Source organism: Prionailurus viverrinus, chromosome X, assembly GCF_022837055.1.
Source record: "Prionailurus viverrinus isolate Anna chromosome X, UM_Priviv_1.0, whole genome shotgun sequence".
In the NCBI taxonomy this organism is placed as follows: Eukaryota; Metazoa; Chordata; class Mammalia; order Carnivora; family Felidae; genus Prionailurus; species Prionailurus viverrinus.
Genome location: NC_062579.1, coordinates 118,916,548 through 118,937,468, shown reverse-complemented (window position 1 = coordinate 118,937,468; position 20,921 = coordinate 118,916,548). Strand labels below are relative to the sequence as shown.

Genomic DNA, 20,921 nt, shown 5'->3' with positions numbered 1-20,921 from the left:
CTATGACCAAATTATGGAAACAGCCCAGTGTCCATCAATTGATGCATCGATAAAGAAGATGTGATATATATTTATTATATTATATTATATTATATTATATTATATTATATTATATTATTATATATAATTCAGCCATAAAAAAAGAATGAAATGTTGCCACTTGCAATGACATGGATGGAACTAGAGAGTATAATGCCAAGCAAAATAAGTCAATCAGAGAAAGACAAATACCCTATTGTTTCACTCACACATGGAATTTAAGAAACAAAACAAATGAGCAAAGGAAAAAGAGAGAGAGAGAAACTAAGAAACATATTCAACTATACAGAACAGACTAATGGTTATCAGAGGGGAGGTGGCGGGATATGAGTGAAATAAGTGATGGGTATTAAGGAGTACACTTGTGATGAGCACTGGGTGATCCATGGAATTGTTGAATACTATATTGTACACCTGAAACTAATATAACACTCTATGTTAACGAACTGGAATTTAAATTAAAACTTAAGAAAAATTTAAAAATAAAATAATAACCCCCAAACCAAAGAAAACAGAATGGAAATAAAAGTCACAGTGTAAGGAATATAGTCAATATTGTAATAGTGATGTAATAGGACAGATTATAGCTACACTTGTGATGAACATAGCAAATGTATAAACTTGTCAAATCACTAAGTTGTACACCTGAAACTAATGTAACATGTGTAACAATTATACTCAAAAAATGTTTAAAAATTATTATAACTATTAACTGGTTGCTTTCAAGATCATAAAATTGATAAAAAGAGCATTAAACAAAGTACAAATAGCAATAAATATTACTCTGTATGCCTGTTCTCCTTCTCCTGAGACTTACACATAGCCATGGGCTGTCTAAGGTGATCTAAGTCACCCTGACCTCCAGGCAGTCTCTGTGTCCATTTATACAGAATCCTGCCATGCATGACCATTTTATGTCCTCTGGAATTGTTGTTCATCACTGTGAATGTAGATACATCCAGCTCCTTGATTTAGCTAGAGTGCTAATACTTAAGACTTCATTAACATAGTCCCTATAATCATTGACCTCTGACTAAGCCTTTCCCCTGGAGTGCTTCCTAAAAGGATCCTGTAACTCTATTCACTGTTTCCCTCTTTTGTGTACTTCACGAGCTACTCACAAAGGAGTACACATTGATTTAACACCTCAGTTTCCCATTCAATTTCCCTTTCCATTCCTCAGTCACAGGGAGATCCCCAAAATAAAAATGTTTATGCATAGTTCCCTAGCCCTCTTGCCCTGGAGCCTATGGATCTAAGCATGTTGGTGGTTCCCTCTCCAAAGCTCCTAAGTCCTCTATGACCACCTAATCTTTAACATTGGCTGTATGGAAGTTGTGGCTGACACTTGAAAAGTTGGATTTGGTCCTGTATTAATTTATTGTGGCTGTTTTAACAAATCACCACAAACTGGGTGGTGTAAAGCAACAGAAATCTATTCTATCAATGTTCTGTTGGACAGAAGTCCAAAATTAGTGTCCCTGGGATGAATCAAAGTTGGCAACTGTAAGCTCTCTCTAGATGCTCTAGAGGAGGATCCTTTCTTGCCTCTTTCAGCTTCTCTTGGCTGCCAGCATTCCTTGGCTTGTGGCCACATCACTCCAATCTTCAAGGTCAGTATTTTCTAATCTGTCTCTACTCCTTCACATAACTTTCTCCTCCTCCTCCTGTGTGTGTGTGTGTGTGTGTAAGAGAGGGGGGTAGATCTCTACTATCTCTCTAAGGGCAGTTGTGATTGGATTTTAGGCCCATCTGGATAACCAAGGATAATCTTCCCATGTCAAAATCATTAACTTAATCATATCTCAAAATCCTTTTTCCCAAATAAGGTAATATTTTCTAGCTCCAGGAATTAGAACCTACTATCTTTTGAGGTCTTTATACAGCCTGCCACAGGTCCCAATTCATGCCCCTGCTCTGGTCCAACCCACTGGGCTCACCTCTCCATTCCCCTGATATTTTGTCTTGGAAAGCTCCTGCAGATAATAAATAATAATTATGTGCCTAATAAATCCACACAATGAAAGTCTTGGCTTTATAGTTGAAAAATTATTCTTGACAGTTATATACCTAGCCAATCTGGGTGCTTATACTACTTGACTCCGGCTTTGTAGAGAAAGGGTGATTTCTACAGCTGCCAGTCACTGACAGTCCTACATAAGAATAGATTTAGGTTTTTCACATGGTTTATAGAGGCACACTTGCAAGTCAAACAAGCTTCTCTCTTGTATATAGATTATGTCACATGACATAATCTCAATGTCATATCATGCCATTAATGATATAATTTATGCAGGAGTGAGAATGGACAAGAAGAAAGCACATGAAAGGGACAGAGTCAAACCTTGCCATCTTCACCTGTGTATATAGTATTCTGTCTACGGTTTTCATAGGTACACACCAAATGATAGCAGCATTTACCTTTGAGGAGATGAGTGAGGTTCATGAAGGAGTCAAAGAGATTCTTTTTGTTTTTTATTCAATTTTATCATTCAATGGTATAAACATTGGATAAATGTTTTGTTTGTCCAAGCTAAAAAAAGATAAATATATATGAATTACCATTCAAGAGGGAAAACAAGACATCAAACAATACTTATAGAATTATCCCATTTAGGGGCACCTGGATGGCTCAGTCAGATAAGCATCCAACTTTAGCTCAGGTTATGATCTCACAGTTTGTGAGTTCGAATCCCATGTCAGGCTTTGTGCTAACTGCTCGGAGCCTGGAGCCTGCTTCAGATTCTGTGTCTCTGTCTCTCTCTGCCCTACCTTGCTCTCTCTCTGTCTCAAAAAATAAAAAAAGTTAAAAATTAAAAAAATAATGATCCTATTTAAATAAAATAAAACCAAATTATATATACATGTATGTTTATATGTATTAGTGTTGAGGGGACAGAGTTCTGGAAGAATGCTCACTGAGAGATTGACAGTGCTCACCTCTTCTGGAGGGAAGGGAACAGAATTGGAAGTGTGACTTTTAGTATTTCTTCAGCATACCTCTTGTTGTTTTAAATTTTTACCATGAAAATATAGTCAGGGAGTACAGTGGTCAATTTTATGTGTCAACTTGACTAAGCTATACTGCCCAGTTGCTTGGTCAAATATCTGTGTAAATGTTTCTGGGAATATATTTTTAGATGTGATTAACATTTAAATTAGTGGACTTTGAATAAAGTATATTACTGTCAAAAATCTGAGTGGACCACGTCCAAATACTTGAAGGCCTTAATAGAAAAGACTTGAGGTCCCTCAAAGACAATTTTCTCCAAACTGCCTTCAGACTTGAGCTGCAATATTCACTCTTCCCTGGGTCTCTAGCCTGCCTTCCTGCTTTGAACATTTCAGACTCACCAGCTCCCACCCCACAATTATATGAGCCAATTCCTTCTTTTCTCTATCATCTATCATTCATCTATCTATCTAATCTAATCTACCTACCTATCATCTATCTATCTATCTATCTATCTATCTATGTAATCTATATATTCCCTATTGGTTCTGTTTCTGTCATACAGAGAGATGAAAATGTACAAAATAAGCCACTTCATTCAGGACTCTCTCTGCTTCAAGACATGCTCTGGGGGCACCTGGTTGCACCTGGGTGGCTCAACCTGTTGAGTGTCTGACTCTTGATTTTGGCTCAGATCATGATCCCAGGTCGTGGGATCAAGACCCACGACAGGCTCCAAACTTAGTCTGCTTAACATTCCCTCTCTCTGTCTCTCTGTCTCTCTCTCTCTCTGTCTTTCTGCCACTCTCCCTCACTTGTGCCCTCTCTCTTAAGTAAAATAAAAGAAAATATAAAATAAAATAAAATACAAACAAAACAAAAACATACTTTATAGTTGAAAAGGTTTAGCTTGGAATTCCAGCTCCACCACTTCTAACTGTAACGTTCAGCAATTAAATTAAACTTACAAATTTTTGCTTCCCCATAAGTATAAATGAGGTAAATAATGGAAATTAAATAATCTTTGCATTACTGTAAAAGTCAGATGATGTAGTGTCTGGTACATTGGACATTATCACAACTCAGCAAATGCCATTTATTAACAACATTTTTCATTTTATGCTAAGAAAACAGTGAGAAGAACTTGAAGGGTTTTGAGCAGGGAATTAACATAATCTGATCTGTCTTTTAAAAATAGTTCTGGGGTGCCTGGGTGGCTCAGTCGTTTAATCGTCCAACTCGATTTCAGCTCAGGTCATGATCTTATGGTTTGTGAGTTCAAGTCCTGCATCAGGCTCTGCACTAATGGCGTAGAGCCTGCTTGGGATTCTGTCTTTCCCTCTTTCTTCCCCTTCCCTGCTTGTGCCTTCACTCTCTCTCAAAATAAATTTTAAGAAAAAACAATCTGGCTGCTATATGAGGAACGCATAAGAAGGGGGCAAAGTGGATGCAACATCAATTTAGGAGGCTACTGCACTAACATGGGAGTTATGGTCATAATTTGGATGAGGATGGTGGTAGAGGAAATGAGGATAAATGGTAAGGTAGCATTTGGCCAACAAATGCTCCTATAGAGAACAAGAAAATCCCATTAAAACGTGACACATGTTTCCACCACAAAAAAGAAATTATAATTATGTGACATGATAGAGGTGTTAGCTAAGGTTAAGGCGGTAACATATTGTAATATATAAGTATATCAAATCAACACTTTATATCTTAAACTTACAGAATGTTATATGTCAGTTATATCTCAATTAAAATGAAACTTTAAAATTTACAGTAATGTAGGGTAGTGGCATGAGGGTGGACTAGAACTGAATATAAATGAAGAGGGTCAAGGAGGGGTCTGTACCTGAAGCTTACATGCATGGTGGATTCATGGGTTGTTCAGTTTTCTATTGGTCTTTAAAGTGTTGATATACATCATACATGATATTTTTATGCATATGTGTTATATTTAATAAAAATTGTTTATTTTTAATTGAATTATAATTGTCATACAATATTATATTAGTTTTAGATATACAACATTTGATTCAACAATTTTATGCATTACACGATGCTTACCATGATGAGGGTAGTTACCATCTACCACCATACGAGGTTATTACAATATTATTGACAATATTTCCTATGCTGTACCTTTCATCGCTGTGATTTATTCATTTTATAAGTAGAAGTTTGTACCTTTTAGTCCCTTTCGAAGCAATCTTGAGAAAGAAGAACAAAGCTGGAGGTCTTATCATTCCAAATTTCAAACTATACTATAAAGCTATAGTAATCATAACAGCATGGTACTGACACAAAATTAGACACATAGATCAATGGAACAGAATAGAGAGTCCAGAAATAAAACCATGCTTATATTATAAATTAATTTATGACAAAGGAGGCAAGAATATACAATGAGGAAAAGACAGTCTCTTCAGCAAATGGTGCTGGAAAAACTGGACAGCTACATGCAGTAGAATGAAACTGGACCACTTTTTTACACCATACACAAAAATAAACTCAAAATGGATTAAAGGCATGGGGCACCTGGGTGGCTCAGTCCGTTAAGCTTCCGGATTCATCTCAGGTCATGATCTCATGGTGAGTTCGAGCCCTGCATCGGGCTTTGTGCTGATAGCTCAGACCCTGGGGCCTGCTTCGGATTTTGTGTCTCCCTCTCTCTCTGCCCCTTCCCCACTTGTGCTCTCTCTCTCTCTCAAAAATAAATAAACATTTTTTAAAGAGTTAAAAAATAGATTAAAGGCCTAAATGTAAAACCTGAAACTATAAAACTCTAAAAGAAAATGGAAGCAATAAACTCTTGGACATTGGCATCAGCAATATTTTTCTGGATCTGCCTCTTCAGGCGAGGGAATCAAAAGCAAAAATAAACAATTGGGACTACACGAAATAATATGTTTTTGCACAGTGAAGGAAACCACCAACAAAACAAAAAAACAACCTACTGAATAGGAGAAGATACTTGCAAATCATATATACAATAAGGGGTTAACATCTAAAAATATGTAAAGAACTCATACCACTCAAGAGCAAAACAAAAAATCTGATTTCAAAATGATCAGGGGACCTGAACAAACATTTTCTCCAAAGAATACATACAAGTTGCCAAAAGACAAAGGAAAAGATGCTCAACATTACCAATCATCAGGGAAATGCAAATCAAAACATTATATATATATATATATATACACATATATATATATTTAATTATTTTTAAATGTTTATTTTGAGGGAGAAAGTGTGTGCATGAGTGGGGAAGGGGCACGGAGGAGAGAAAGGATCACAAACAGGCTCTGTGCTGTCAGTGTGGAGCCCAATGTGGGGCTTGAACCCATGAACTGTGAGATCATGACCTGAGCCTAGATCAAGAGCTGGACACTTAACTGACTGAGCCACCAAGGTGCCCCAAAACTTTTTTTTTAATAGTAAAAACAAAAACACATGAAAAAAAAAGTTCAGTTTAAAGCCATTGGAGCACTATTGAACTGATCGAGATTCAAAGGGCCAAAATGTAGGAGAGGAGAACCATGGAAAGGTGAACTGACATTTTGCTGCTTTTCTTCCCACTGGGGGCATTTGCCAATTCTGTGTACAGTGCAAGAGGCTGAGAATACAGGTGTCACCCAGGTAGATGACAACAGTAGAGAACCATAAAACCAAGAGACATTTCAGCAGTCTCACATGGCTAGAGAGACAAAATTGGAGACTTAAAATGCCAAGATTGTTTTTTAAGTTTTTATTTAAATTCCAGTTAATATACAGTGTGATATTAGTTTCAGGTGTAGAATATAGTGATTCAACACTTTCATACATCACCCAGTGATATCACAAGTGCACTCTTTTATCCTTATCACTTACTTCACCCATCCCTCACCCACTTCCTCTCTGGTGGAGTCTTTTTCTGGGGCGTCTGGGTGGCTCATTCAATTGAGTGTCCAACTTCGACTCAGGTCATGATCTCATGGTTTGTGAATTCAAGCCCCGTGCCAGGCTTTGTGCTGAATGCTGAGAACCTGGAGCCTGGAGCCTTCCTCAGATTCTGCATCTCCCTCACTTTCTGCTCTTCCCCTGTTCATGTTTTTTCTCTCAAAAATAAGTAAACATTAAAAAAATTTTTTAAAGAAAGAGTCTGTTTCTTGGTTTGCCTCCCTCTCTCTTTTTTTCCCTTTGCTTTTTTGTTTTGTTTCTTAAGTTTTACATATGAATGAAATTATATGGTATTTGTCTTCATAAGACTGACTTATTTCACTTAGCATAATACACCCTAGCTCCATCCATGTAATTGGAAATGGCAAGATTTCATTCTTTTTTGATGGCTGAGTAGTATTCCATTGTGTATATATACCACATCTTCTTTATCCATTCATCAGTTGATGGGCATTTGGGCTCTTTCCATAATTTGGTTATTGCAGATAATGTTGCTATAAACATTAGGGTGCATGTGTCCCTTCAAATTAGTATTTTTGTATTCTTTGTTTAATACCTAGTAGTGCAATTGCTGCATCATACGGTTAAGAAAAAAAAAAGCCAAGATTGCAAAGAGAAGGTAGAGGCAGGTGACTGAGTATGTCACACCGCAGGATTTCCCCTCAAGACCTATGCTGAATTTTCAAGTTATGTGCAGTAATAAGCTAAGTAGCTAAGCAGAAAGCCATTCTAAGACAGTACTTTTCTTTACTGTGTCTCATGGTACAAAAAAGAAGGCATTCATTATTGGAACAGAAGTAAAACTGTCTTTATCTACAGACATTTCTATGTACAAAATCTCGGAATTTACCAAGAAAGCTCTTAGAAGTAATAAGTGAATTTAATCACAAGAAGGGAGGGACTGCAAAGGGGAATGAGGAAGCTTTGTGGGGATAGAAATGTTTATTATCTTGATTGTGATGATGGCTTCATTGGTGTATACATATGTCAACATTAATCAAATTGTGCACTTTAAATATGTGCATGTCAAAAACACCTGAATAAAGCAATTTAAATTAAAAGATTAGGTGAAAAAAAGATAAGTTTGACACATTGAAAAATCAGAGGATTCAATGTCTGAAGGCCCTGAAGAGGTTAGAAAATGATCACAGTAGGAGATCTGTGCTCAGAGAGTGGGATGCTTGAACGATTGATTCTCAAGGAGATACTTACAGGAGATGACAAAGCCTGGGATGTGTCAGTGGGAAACAGTGGCTGAGATCAAGGTCATTTTTGTGCCCATTGCATGTTGTGTTCTTTTTTCCAGAGCATGACCTCCCTCACCTTTTGTCTGGCCAACTCCTACTCTTTCTTCAGGTTTCGCCATTTATGTCCTTTCACCAAGGGCACCTCACCTGACACCCTGCCCCCATCTAACTTAGGTCCCTCTCTAACACAATTTTGTAGTACTTACCCTTCCTAAGCACTTAACACAATAATTATATATGTATTTGTGCAATTCCTTAAGCAATTAAATGTTCTGTGACATCAGGGACCGTGAGTGGTTTTGTTAACCATTGTATCCCTAGCACCAGGAGCAAGGTAGGGCAGACCATAGCTATTCAGTATTTATTGAATATGTAACAGAATGTTAGAGGGACTGTTGCCTATTTCCACAGGAGTTTCACCCAAATCTGAGGATACGAGGTGCTAAATCCCTGCACAGTCTCTAGTCTCAGTGGAAACATAACACAATGCTTGTTATGTAAATTAGCCTAACATGGCCTATGTGCATTGGCTTATAGGTTTTTTATTTCTTCACTGCAGGCTGAGACCTGTCAGTTCAAAAGCCCATTGGTGCAAAAGTCTAATTTTTACACAATTAATTGTTTTAAAAATGGTCCAAACAAGCAGATTTTTGCCAGTTAGGGTCTGTCTTCTTTGTATATTCCAGGACACCTTACCCTACATCTGCTATCCATTGATAAAATGAAGGCTGGTGGTTATAAAGACCCCAAACTACTGCTGTTCTTCAGAATTGTCTGATTCCAAAGATGTTTCCCCATCACTAAGACACTTATGCACCCTGCCTGATCCTCTCTCTCTTGGAAGTTACCTTGTTCTCCTCCTTTTCTGGATGGTGCCCCCCTAGTCTACCCATAAGCCTCTGGATGGTCTCATGCTATGAAGGGTGTGCAACTTGTCCAAGTGCAGCCCAGTAAAGTTTGTTGTGTGACTGCCTTTCTTGGTCATATATTTTTCCTGATCAGCCCCCAAATCCCTCAAACACCCTACAGTGTTGAATTTACTAAAAGATGGCAAAACCACTTCAGTAAGCACCATCATATCAAGGCTAATTAAGAAAAGATCAGATATTTCCAAGTTATTTTAAATGGAATTTGTAGGAGGAAAGTGTGTGCTGTTTTTTCCCCCTACTTCTTCCATGAAGGAGAGGGAGGGGTTCTCTCTACCCCTTCCCAATCATATGTGTCAGTTTTGACCCTCCAGAAAGCCAAGATGGAATTATAAGTGCAAAAGATTTATTGATAAAGATAAAGGGGAGAGGGCACAGGAGAGGTCAGGAAGACCTTCAGATTACAGTTAAGGTCTCACGTGTGGAAGAAAAGGGAGATGGAAAAAGGATTGGAAGAAAGAGCCTCATACTGTGGTGCTACTTTGAAAAATCCTTGGCCAGCCCAACTGGGCAATCTGGTACAAAGTTGGCCCATAGAGAGTTCCACATTGAGCAGAAATTACTCCAGTAGTCCTGCTGTGGTAAGTCATTGACTGGGAGCTGCCTGGGAATAGCATGGCCTCTGCTCAAATGCTGCAGTGAATCTTGAAAATGTTGCACCTTGATGCAGTCATCTTAATGTACTCCTCTCTTAAAGTGATATCTAAGTAGTGAACTTCCACAGCTACCACAGTCCACCCCTTGTGCCACACAGACCCACTACTCCATTTGTTTAGGGAGAAGTTTCTACATTATTCCCATGGGCCTCTCTTCCTGAAGGTAAACTTAGAAGACAGAAGTTGGTGTGACAAAGTACAACCCCATTGATACATTTGGTCTTGTAACTGCAATAGGTACTCATTATTTCCCTCCTCCACTCTTCGTTCTAGGTTTTTCTCACTCTCACCTATCATTTCTTCAGTCTTGGTGATGTTCCTTCATCTCTGTGGTGTTTGAGTACCTGGTATCCATACTCTTCTCACACCAGAATTGCTACATTTGGCCATTCATGGTCATAATTGGGCAAGGGAATACAAAGAGTCAACCAAGGAGATCACCTGGGTTCCCCACATATTCCGCTATGCCCCCATTGTAACAGCAGTTCTACCCCTTCCTTGATAGGTGTCAATTACCACTTCCAAAAATAGTGACTTTTCCTGTTTACTAGTCTCTAGACACAGAAAATAAAAAAATACCCAGGCAGCAGCCATATCTATAAACACAACAGGACTCTGGTTGTGTCACCTAGTATGAGTGCACTTTCTTTAGGGGCCATAACCTCTACCTCTGCACAGTCCAGAGCTTGGAATATGTGAAGGTCCACCCCTGAGTAGGTCACTGGGAAAGATGGAAAGTGAGGCCACTATAGTTTCCATCCCTTGGTTTCCAGACCCATGTATTCTTCCCACTGGGAACACAGTACTACATGGAAGTCTTAGATTCAGTGCATATACTGCATCTTGGAGGATGGTAGTCCATCCTTAGAGAGTATTACCTCTAAGCTTGTGCTTCAGCTGCACATTCAGCAGGACATTCTGATAGTCTACCAAGCTAGCAGCTTCCAGGTGATGTAGTGGGTGATACCAGAGGATCCCATACCCGTGGGCCCACTCACACACATTTTTCTTTCTGAAGTATATCCCTTGGTAGTATACTATCTTGTGTGGTATTATGGGCCTGAAGATCATGCACTCTGAAAGCACCTGGATAGTGATGCTGGCTGAAGTTCTGCCAGCAGGAAAGGCAAACCCATTATCAGAATAGGTTAAAATTCTTGTAAGAAAGAACCAATGTTCCTTCCAAGATATAAGGGACAAACATGTAGTAAACATGGAGGAATGGTGCCATATTGGGGACTCAACATTGGTCTCTGTTGCTGGAAGATTGGACATTCATAGCCAGCAGTGGCAATATAGGCCTTGATAAGTAGGATTACATGATGTTGGACTCATGAGCAGTCTCCATCTGTCCTACTGCAGCCACTCCATTTATGTGTCCATTGTGTCCATTCCAGGCTGGATGATGATGAAGGGTGGCTAACATCAACTTGAAAAGTCTTTTTTTTTCCAAATGGCTGCTAAGTTCCTCTTTAAGTGTTGTCTTCTGGTGAGCATTAGTATGTAATATAAAATTCTCTCTCCATGCCCACTCTCATATATATAGCCATAGGCCTCTATGCCAGACCTCCTTGTCTCCAATCTTCCAATTCTTTTCCTTCCAGGACCTGAGCTAGGCCATTGGCCACTGCTCAGGAGCCTGTATATAGTCTCATCCTGGGCTATTTCTACAAAAAGGATGATGTACTTCTGTTTTACCTCCACTCATTGGGAAGATCTTCCTTCTCCATTTTCTTTCAGGGGCATCCCTGGCTATATCTAGAATGTAGAAACCATTCGCTTTCAACTGGTACCCAAATACCAAGCCAATACAGGATCATATGGCCATAGGTGTGAGCTGAGATAAAGGCTATCTTGTAACTGTGATGGATAATATGAGTATCTGAGCTACTGCTCACAGAACTTACTACACCTCTTTTCCTACCCAGGTTGTATTCCAGACATACCATTTAATCGTACAGTTAATTGCTGATGGGCCATCTGATCTTGACTTTATGAGTCTGATAGGTCCCAGTTCATAATAGGAAGTTCCAGATGCACAGTCATTTGGAGCCCCATAGTCAAGCATTCGGTCTCTACCAATGCCCAGAAACACATCAGATGCTATTTCTAGAAAGGTGTATGGCATAACCCTGTTCTAGAACCCCAGGTGTCAGGGTGGTGATTCTCCTACACAGGCAGGCCTTGAACTCTATACTGCATCCTTGTCCCCTGCTGATACCTCTGACACCATGGGGTTGGCCAAATGAGATGGTTCAAGTGACTGCTTGCACTGCAGCCAGGACCTGCTGTAGATTAATCTCCTGCACCCTGCCTTTCTCAAAGATCTCAGACTTCTGTGTCACCTGATATATGGACAAGAGCAATAATCCTGGGGTGGAGGTTTTTTTTAATTTTTAATGTTTATTTATTTTTGAGAGAGAGAGAGAGAGAGAGAGAGAGAGAGAGAGAGAGAGAATGAGTGGGGTAGGGCAGAGAGAAGAGAGAGGGAAACACAGAACTCAAAGCGGGCTCCTGGCTCCATGCTGTCAGCACAGAGCCTGACACAGGGCTGGAACTCATGAACTGTGAGCTCATAACCTGAGCCGAAGTCAGATGATTTACTGAATGAGCCACCCAGATGCCCCTGGAGGTGGAATGTTTTGTCCCTAGAACCCAAAGAGGCCTACCAGGTACATTACTTCTTTCTTTTTGGTGGAGGATTCAAGACATGATTTGTCTTTTACTTTGGAGGAGGCATCCTGGCATGCCCCTGACTACTGGACTCCTAAAAACTTCATTGAATTGGTGACTTTCAGAATCTTTGCAGGGTTTATCTCCCACCCTCTGGAACACATTATATCTTACAGAAGCCTTTTATTCATCCTCTCCAATCAGTATAATGGTGTCAGTGTAATGGATATGGGTGATGTAGTGATGTTCTATAGGCTGTTCAGTTGATCCACATCTCTGACTATATTATGAGAGGATAGGTATGACATAGGGTAGTAGAGGTAACATAGTCATAGAACAAATTATAAATTAAAGATCTTTGCATGTACACATAATTAAGAACTGCTTCTTACCTCTTTGCTTGATTGTTTGGGATAGAAAGGAATGCATTTGTTAGGTCAATGGCCATATACCTTATGGCCTTATTTTTTTTAACAAAAGTGTAAATAAATTTATTTTATTTAAATTAAAAACTTTTAATTTAAAGTGTATAAGTCACTCCATAAATGTTGACATATGGGTCTTAAAATATTCATTGGTAAAAGGTTTTAGTTATGTCCTTTTGCTTTCCAGAATTAAAATAAAGCTACTACTCCACCACTATTTTGTAGAAACAGCTGTAACATTAAGACAAACAACAAGAACAAAAATCTCAACCACTATCACCGCCACCACAAGACCCACTAACATATTCCTACCAGAGGTGGAGACACACCCTACTTTAATGAGAGCAAGAGTGACCTCAATATCTGCTTCTATACTTCGTTGTTTTAGTACCTAAGGCCTTAGGTACTGCTTGGGCAATGTTACCACATCCAGCACACAGCATCTATAACTGGGACTACTACTTGGTGAAGTTTTGGGCAGTAAGTATAGAGTATTCAGACTGGCAAAGCAAATGGAGGTACGATGGGTACAACCACCTCAGTATCCTTCAGATCTTTAAGATACAAAGGGTCTAATCTCCACCATGCCTCCTGTAACATTGTTTGTAATTCACTTTCTTGGCTGTGTGTGTGTGTGGGGGGTGCAGTTGCCTAGACTTTGACATGGATTTTAACAATGTTATGGTTTCCAAGAGACAGATAGACCCCCACCTAAAATATCCTTTGGATGTTGAGACTAATGACAAAACACACATACCAAGAGGCCAAAAAAAAAAAAAGGTTCATTACTTACATAATTGAGGATTCTGAAGAGGGAAAGATCTCTCAAGCAGTTGCAAAATGGCTTGTGAAAGCAAGGAAGTGACTGGGGCCAGGGTGAGCATTCCCATATGTAGGCAGAGGCATGATTGTTTCCAATCTCTCTCTGGTGCCAAAGGAGGGAGCACCCAGGCTTTCTTACAAGGTTGCCCAGATATGAAGCACAGGGTGAAGAGGGAAACATCTGAAAAGGAAAGGTAGTTTCTAGGGGGAATAAAGGCTGGGAGCAGTGCCCCTTCCTGCACTGCTTCTGCTTTGGGAAATGGAGGCTCTTAGAACTTGAAAGATAAGCCTCAAAATGGCCTGTACTGTGTCTGTCTTAAGTCAGGGAGAGATTTTTCTAGAAAACATAAAAATGCAATAAGGCTGAAAGGCAGCACTTATGGAAATGGAGATGACATTAAGACCTCTCAGCTGCTTGGTACCAATGTTAACAGAAACTACTTGCTTTAGTGTGAATGCATCAAGAAGATTCCATGAAAATAAAGACAACAGGAGAGTCACTCATGAAGTCCCCTCAAGTATAACAACTGAGCTTTAATTACATGATACAGACGGTCCATTGGAGCAAGAATAGTAGATTTCTAAATAGAATAGAAGTGTTGGAGCACCATTACAAATATCAGGGAGGCAGGAAGTAAAATAAGACAGGATTGTTTAGGAGACACTTGGAGAATCATTCAGCCTTAGCTGACCCCTCCCTCACATCCAGTCTGACTGCCACAGCAACTATCCCACTAGGCTCATCAAGGCCATGGCAGTTAAGAACTATCTATGAAATGGAAACTGTACAGTGAATGAAAGGAGCACAACTCCCAAACATAAGAAGCCTAGCTCTGTAATTCTATGACCACAACAATCCCTTAATTTTTCTTGTAACTCAGTTTCTACTGATTAAAAAAGAAAGGCCCACATGATCTCAGGACCTAGGAAACGTAAGGCTCCACGGCTCTGCAGGATCACCTTGCCCACCCCCATCACCCTTCCTCGCCCAACTCTTGGGAATTAAGCTGCCTTTCCACAGAACCCCAGAGCCCTGCCCAGGCAGATCTGCCCAGGAAGTTCCCTCATGGGTGGAGGATCCGCTGCCCTCCCCGTATGTCCACAGCCCCTGCCCCTGGGCAGCTATGAAGATCAGTGGCCAGTGGCCAGAAACGACCGAGAGGCCGGGGCACCCTGCCAAACAGGCGGGGACCACAGGAGCCCCGTTCAGCTCCTTACGGGCACCCAGCTCGCTCTCTCTTTCTCGCCTCCGCCTGGACTGTGGCGATGGTCCGTCCACACGTGGTCAGAGGGGCTGCTTCAACCCCAAGGTCGGTGGCACCACCAGAGCCCACTGGGCCAGCAGGGCAAGGGCAGCGAGAGCCCAGGGAGCCTCCCAGACGGTAGGCCTAGCCCATTTGTGATCCTCGCGCACCATCTAGCGGCCGGAATCAGCACGGCAGCAAGAAAAGCTACACTGAGGCCGTTCTCCCCCAGGGCAGCCATTTCGCCCTGTGGGCTGTCGCATTTTCCGATGGGCAAAGTTACCCAAGCTTCCAGTTGCAGGAAATGGCGGTGCGCGCAGGCGCACACCAGCTTCACCGCGCTCGGCCCAGTGCGCAGGCGCACAGAAGATGCTGTCTCGCTCCAATAAGCGCACGCGAACAGACGCGCGCCAGTCAGGAGCGCACGCGGGAAGCCAGGCTTGTGTCCAGGCTGCCCAGACTCCTGGAGGAGTGCTGGAATCTCTACCATTTTTCTTCCCAATCCAGAATCTCCTTGTTTTCCAAACATATTGTGAAGGCTCTAGAACATTAATTGCAGAGATTGAGTTGATGAGAATAAAACCAGGATCTATTCAATATATATCTCTGTTGGGTCTCCTGGATGTCTCAGTCGGTTAGGCATCTGCTCAGGTCATGATCCTAAAGTTCCTGAGCTGAGCTCTGCCTTGGGCTCTGTGCTGACAGCTCAGAGCTTGGAGCCTGCTTTGGATTCTGTGCCTCCATCTCTGCCCCTACCCCACTCACACACTCTGTCTCTCTCTCTCTTTCTCGAAATATATATATATATACATATATACATATATATATATACATATATATATTTATTCATAATAAATATATTATTTATTTTCCTTCTTTCAGTGTCTTGCCTAGTTATCTCCATAGCGTTCAGTGTATGCTCAGGACATTAAATGAGCTGCTGCCGGCACACACCAGACTCCTATTGATGGACAAAATTTAGCTTACTCAGTTCCCTTACAGGATCCATAAGCCACTGTTCCCTGTGTGGTGACAAATTTTACACATGAGGCACCCCATACCCTATCTTGGACCATGCTTCCACCATACCTCACTACCAACTCGGGATACCAGGCCACTGTTGACCCCACTCCTATACCAGTAGGCCCTTCCTTCAATTGCCCACAGCAGAGGCCAGACTCAGCTGAAACATTCAATGCACTTTATTGAAGACATTTACTGAAACCACTGAAGAGAGGTAATGACAACATAGAGAAGAATGTCTAACAGGTACTACAGCCCACAGGTCGTGGCTCCCCTCCTCTTCAGGTCCCAAACAAGGTGCCTCTGCTTGCCCCAACATGATGGCATCCACCCATAGTCTCCCCTCCTGAGGGCCCCACAGTCTCTGGCCAGGATGATGGATGCTAGCCAGGGCACCCTCCCCTCTTGCTGACATGCTGGGGCCTGGCCCTGCCCTATGGCCTGCACAGGACAGTCACAGGACGCTGCAAAACGCAGCATGGGGCACTCGGACAAGCCAAAGAAACTCAGTCACAAGTAACAAGAGAGTGGCACATCACAGCACGGTTTCCACGGAGACTCCCGCAGGCCACCTCTGTCCTTGGTCCAGTGCCTCCTTCCTGAGGTCGCGGGGTCAGCACCAGCCGTGCCTTCTTCTGTCCTTCCCGCCATCTCCTGGGACTGGGCTTCGACAGGTCTCCGGGGCGGGGTGGGGGCGGCTGCTCAGATAAGAACACACACACATCTCCACAAGAACAAGCAGCAGTTGGCCTAAACCTACACCGAGGAAGCATGGGCTGAGCTCACGACACCGCACGACAGCGAGCAGAGCCTGGGCTCGCACTGAAGCTCGTGCCACACACCCGGGGCTGAGAGGTGGCTGCTGCGTCAGGCCAGGACACCCGCCGCGGGCTCCTGCACACCTCAGGGCTCTGCACGGGAATGGTAACTAGGGTGCGTGTAGGGGGAGCTGGGGTGCCACTTGACACGGGGGGGGGGTCACTAAGTGGCCTACAGAGGCACAAGTGGGCTTCTCAGAGCGTGGAGTGACGTGCTCCACGGGTCAGTGAATGAGGGTCCCCCTCTTGGGCGGCCCGAGGGGCCGGCACCCTTGAGACGGCCCCTACCATCTCCCAGGCCAGTGTGGGTGGCACACATTTTCAGGTGCCCCTCACCTAGGCTAGGGCCAGCCACTCAGGGGTGCTTCCCAGGCTGGCTGCCTGGACTGGCAGGGTTTCGCGCTGGGGCTGGGGCTGGGGCTGGGGCTGGGGCTGGGGCTGGGGTGGAGCTGCCATGGGAGGGGGCACCTCTCCCTGCCCCACTCTGCATCAAGTATGGTCATCCTGGTCCGTTGGAAGGGCTGATGGTGGTGGCCAGGGTGCCTTGGGAAGATGGGGTCCTGGGAATTTGGGCTGGGTGGGTTGTTGCCTCCATGTGGGGAGAGGCTGCTGCCCTGGCGTGGCCTCCCCCTGCCTCCAGAGCGCTGCTGCCTGAGAGGAGAGGGGGCCCCTGGGCCTTCTGAGCCTATTTGCCCGAGGAGGACTTGGGGGGCCTCACCTCCCCAGCCCCGTCCTCGTTTCCCGACTCCTCTGGGATGGGCTTGGGCCCCTCCTCCAGGGGCTCCCCAGCCTCCTGGTCTCCTGCCTGGGCGAGGCCCTCCGGCTCACAGCCAGGACCTCCCGGGCCCTCCCTGGAAGCGCTGCCCATCAGCCCTTGCCTGAGCTAGGCCCGCAGAGGCGGGAGCATTTTCATCTTCCTGCGTGGCAGGGAAGATCTTGGGGGCCTCCTCAGGGACGAGGGCTGCCCTGGCGGCATCATGGGCTTCAGGAGCAGCCGTATCAGCTTCGGCACTGCCAGGAACGGCCTCACTGGCCCCTAGGTTGGCCGGGGCAGCCTGGGAAGCATCTTCCCTGGCTGGGGAGGCTTCGGCAACCTCTCCACTGGCCCGGGCAGCGGCCAGGCCTCCGGTGCCCACACGGGCCCCCTCTTCCACTTGCAAGTGCTCACTCCTAGCTGCGGTGGCCTCCCATGCCTCGGTCTCCTGAATGAGCCGCAGCATGCCCAGGAAGCCAGGTGGTCTCCTGTCCAGCCGCATCCTCCTCAGCTTGTTCTCGAGCATCTCGTTGGGGCGGGCCCGCATCAGCACCTGCCGGGCGCGCAACTGGTCCGCAACGTTGGGATGGATGGCCCCCTTCTCCACGGCCGACTGCAGCAGGCCTTCCAGGCGAATCACATAGACAAAGAGAGTCTCCTGGGGCCGCTGGCCACAGGTCAGGAACTTCAGCCGTGCGGTCGTGGGGGTGTCCTTCCTCCCAAACACCTGGACCAGCGCGGCCAGGCAATCCTGTGCAGGGACGTCAGGGTTTTCTGCCAGGAGGCCGCACACGAGATCCAGTGCGGGGCCACCCAAGCTCTCCATCAGCCTCCTCCTCCTCTCCCTTTCTGTGATGTGGCACCACAGGTACAGCATGTCGCTGGTGTGATCCAGCCAGCTCTCAAAGGACTCTTCTTCTCGGTGTGGCTCTTCCATTCCAGGAAAGGTTCTCAGTTTCATAGAGGCCCTGTTTTCCAGCACAGGCTGCCAGGCCGGGCTCCAAGGCTGGGTCCAGGATCTTCCCGCACCTATGGCTCCTGCCACACCCACAGCTCCTTCCTCACCTGCAGGTCCCGCCTCACCTGCAGCTCCTGCCACACTCACAGATCCTAACAAACCTGCAATTCCTGCGTCCCCAGCGGCTCCCTCCTCATCTGACTCTCCTGCTTCCTCTTCAGGCCCTGCCTGGCCCAAGTGGCTGCCCTGCCTCCAGCTCCTTCCTCGCCTCCAGCCACTGCCTCGCCTCCAGTTCCTTCCTCACCTCCAGCCACTGCCTCGCCTCCAGTTCCTTCCTCACCTCCAGCTTCTGCCTCCTCTCCTTCCTCACCTCCAGCTGCTGCCCAGCCTCCAGACACTACCAGGCTTCCAGCTGCTGCCCCGCCTCCAGCTGCTGCCCCGCCTCCAGCTCCTTCCTTGCCTCCAGCCGCTGCCCCGCCTCCATCTTCTGCCTTGCCTCCAGCTCCTGCCCCGCCTCCAGCTGCTGCCTAGCCTCCAGTTCCTTCCTCACCTCCAGCCCCTTCCTGGCCTCCAGCCGCTGACCCGCCTCCAGCCGCTGCCACGTCTCCAGCTGCTGCCTCGCCTCCAGCTCATGCCCCGCCTCCAGACGCTGCCCCGCCTCCAGCCGCTGCCTTGCCTCCAGTTCCTGCCTTGCCTCCAGTTCCTTCCTCACCTCCAGCTCCTTCTGCGCCTCCACCTGCTGCCCTGCCTCCAGCCGCTGCCCCGCCTCCAGCTCCTGCCTCGCCTCTAGCTCCTGCCCCGCCTCCAGCCGCTGCCTCGCCTCCAGTTCCTTCCTCACCTCCAGCTCCTGCCTCACCTCCTTCCTCACCTCCAGCTCCTTCCTCGCCTCCAGTTCCTTCCTCACCTCCAGCTCCTGCCTCACTTCCTGCCTCGCCTCCAGCTTCTGCCTCGCTTCCTTCCTCACCTCCAGCTCCTGCCCCGCCTGCAGCTGCTGCCCCGCCTCCATCTCCCTCCTCGCCTCTAGTTCCTGCCCCGCCTCCAGCTGCTGCCCCGTCTCCAGACGCTGCCCCGCCTCCAGCTCCCTCCTGGCCTCTAGCTCCTGCCCCGCCTCCAGCTGCTGCCCCGCCTCCAGCTGCTGCCCCGCCTCCAGACGCTGCCCCGCCTCCAGACGCTGCCCCGCCTCCAGACGCTGCCCCGCCTCCAGACGCTGCCCCGCCTCCAGACGCTGCCCCGCCTCCAGACGCTGCCCCGCCTCCAGACGCTGCCCCGCCTCCAGACGCTGCCCCGCCTCCAGACGCTGCCCCGCCTCCAGCTCCCTCCTGGCCTCCAGCTCCTGCCCCGCCTCCAGCCCCTTCCTTGCCTCCAGAAGCTGCCTTGCCTCCAGCTCCTGCCCCATCCCCAGCTCCTGCCTCGCCTGCCAAGGCAACCCCTGCTTGCCTCTGGGTCTGTGCAAGGAAATTGGGTGTATCCTGTGACTCTGATTCTGGGGCCTGGGGCAGGAAGACCACAGTCCAGGGTCCTCCCATGCCTGGTATTTGTCGGGGGATCACACTTCGGTTTAAATACTGAGCCATCTCCACCAAGGCGACCTTGGATCTGAACTCCTTTCTGAACACCTTGCCCAGTACTCGGTATCTTCCCAGGGGCTGGAGGGCAGCCTGCGCGGCCTCCTGGAATTCCTGGTCCTCACAGTCGTGGGGAGTGCCCAGGATGAGCAGCGAGCGCTGAGCATCCATGCCCATCCACCTGCACCAGCCACGAAGCATAGCCAGTGCCATCGCGGATACCTGCGGGGGAGGGGCACGATCGCACAGGGGCGCGCCGACTGTCGCAGGCTCTGCAGTGGAGGCCTGTGGGTGCAAAGGGGAGAGAGGGACACTGGTGCCAGACAGCCCACCGCACCGCCCCCCACACCGACCTGGATCTCCTCCCTGGCCAGTTCACGTCTTCCAGGCCACGACTCAGAACCCCCACCATGCAGCCCTTCACCTCTGCAAGGAGAAGGTCCCCTTTCGCCTTGTCCGACACCCCTGCTGGGGCCACTGCAGCCGGAGCCCCTCCCACCATCGTCTGCAACCCCGCAGCAGCCGGGAGCCCTCTCTTCCTGATCCCCACAGCCAGGAGCCCTCCCATCCTCTCTTTCTTAGGGCTGGACCCAGGGCACCCCTGCTCTGCCTGGGCAACCTAGACACCGGGTCCCGCCCTCTCCCACCAGCACCTGCCCCTCTGCAACTGGAGCCGCCCTCCGCTCTTCCCACCCCTCCCCTCCAGCGCCGACTGGGTTCCGCCTCCTGCCCCCACTGCCTGCCTTGGCAGAGATCCAGCCCTTACCCAAGGCGCTCGGTACTTCCAGGGTCCCGTTGGAGCAAAGCCCCTGGTCTCCGGCTCACTTTCTCTGACTCTGCAGGCGCTGCTGGGCAGGGACACGCCACCTGCGAGCT

At 46.4% G+C, this 20,921-nt stretch overlaps 2 protein-coding genes across 2 annotated transcripts; both read right to left on the bottom strand.

Annotated features, from left to right (window-relative positions):
* Positions 1–16,111: 16,111 nt before the first annotated feature.
* Positions 16,112–18,634, bottom strand: LOC125157658 (paraneoplastic antigen Ma6F-like). Its single transcript, XM_047844596.1, has 2 exons — positions 17,647–18,634; positions 16,112–16,648 (listed from the first exon to the last, which is right to left on the bottom strand). The coding sequence occupies exons 1-2, from the start codon at positions 18,481–18,483 to the stop codon at positions 16,457–16,459; spliced, it is 1,029 nt and encodes a 342-aa protein (XP_047700552.1). The 5' UTR covers positions 18,484–18,634; the 3' UTR covers positions 16,112–16,456.
* A 243-nt stretch (positions 18,635–18,877) lies between these two features.
* Positions 18,878–20,547, bottom strand: LOC125157091 (paraneoplastic antigen Ma6E-like). The gene is made up of 4 exons (XM_047843308.1): positions 20,470–20,547; positions 19,728–20,330; positions 19,385–19,633; positions 18,878–19,273 (listed from the first exon to the last, which is right to left on the bottom strand). The coding sequence occupies exons 1-4, from the start codon at positions 20,545–20,547 to the stop codon at positions 18,878–18,880; spliced, it is 1,326 nt and encodes a 441-aa protein (XP_047699264.1).
* Positions 20,548–20,921: the final 374 nt, after the last annotated feature.

Excerpts from the sequence above, each read along its gene's own strand:
- LOC125157658 (XM_047844596.1), bottom strand. The coding sequence starts at position 18,483 with ATGAAACTGAGAACCTTTCCTGGAATGGAAGAGCCACACCGAGAAGAA. Across the intron at positions 16,649-17,646 it reads CCTCTGCGGGCCTAGCTCAG|CCGCCCCCACCCCGCCCCGG; the intron begins GCAAGGGCTGAT and ends TTATCTGAGCAG.
- LOC125157091 (XM_047843308.1), bottom strand. The coding sequence starts at position 20,547 with ATGGTGGGAGGGGCTCCGGCTGCAGTGGCCCCAGCAGGGGTGTCGGAC. Across the intron at positions 19,634-19,727 it reads GGGCAGCGTCTGGAGGCGGG|CGTCTGGAGGCGGGGCAGCA; the intron begins GCAGCGTCTGGA and ends GAGGCGGGGCAG. Across the intron at positions 19,274-19,384 it reads AAGTGAGGCAGGAGCTGGAG|GAGCTAGAGGCGAGGCAGGA; the intron begins GTGAGGAAGGAA and ends GAGGCGGGGCAG.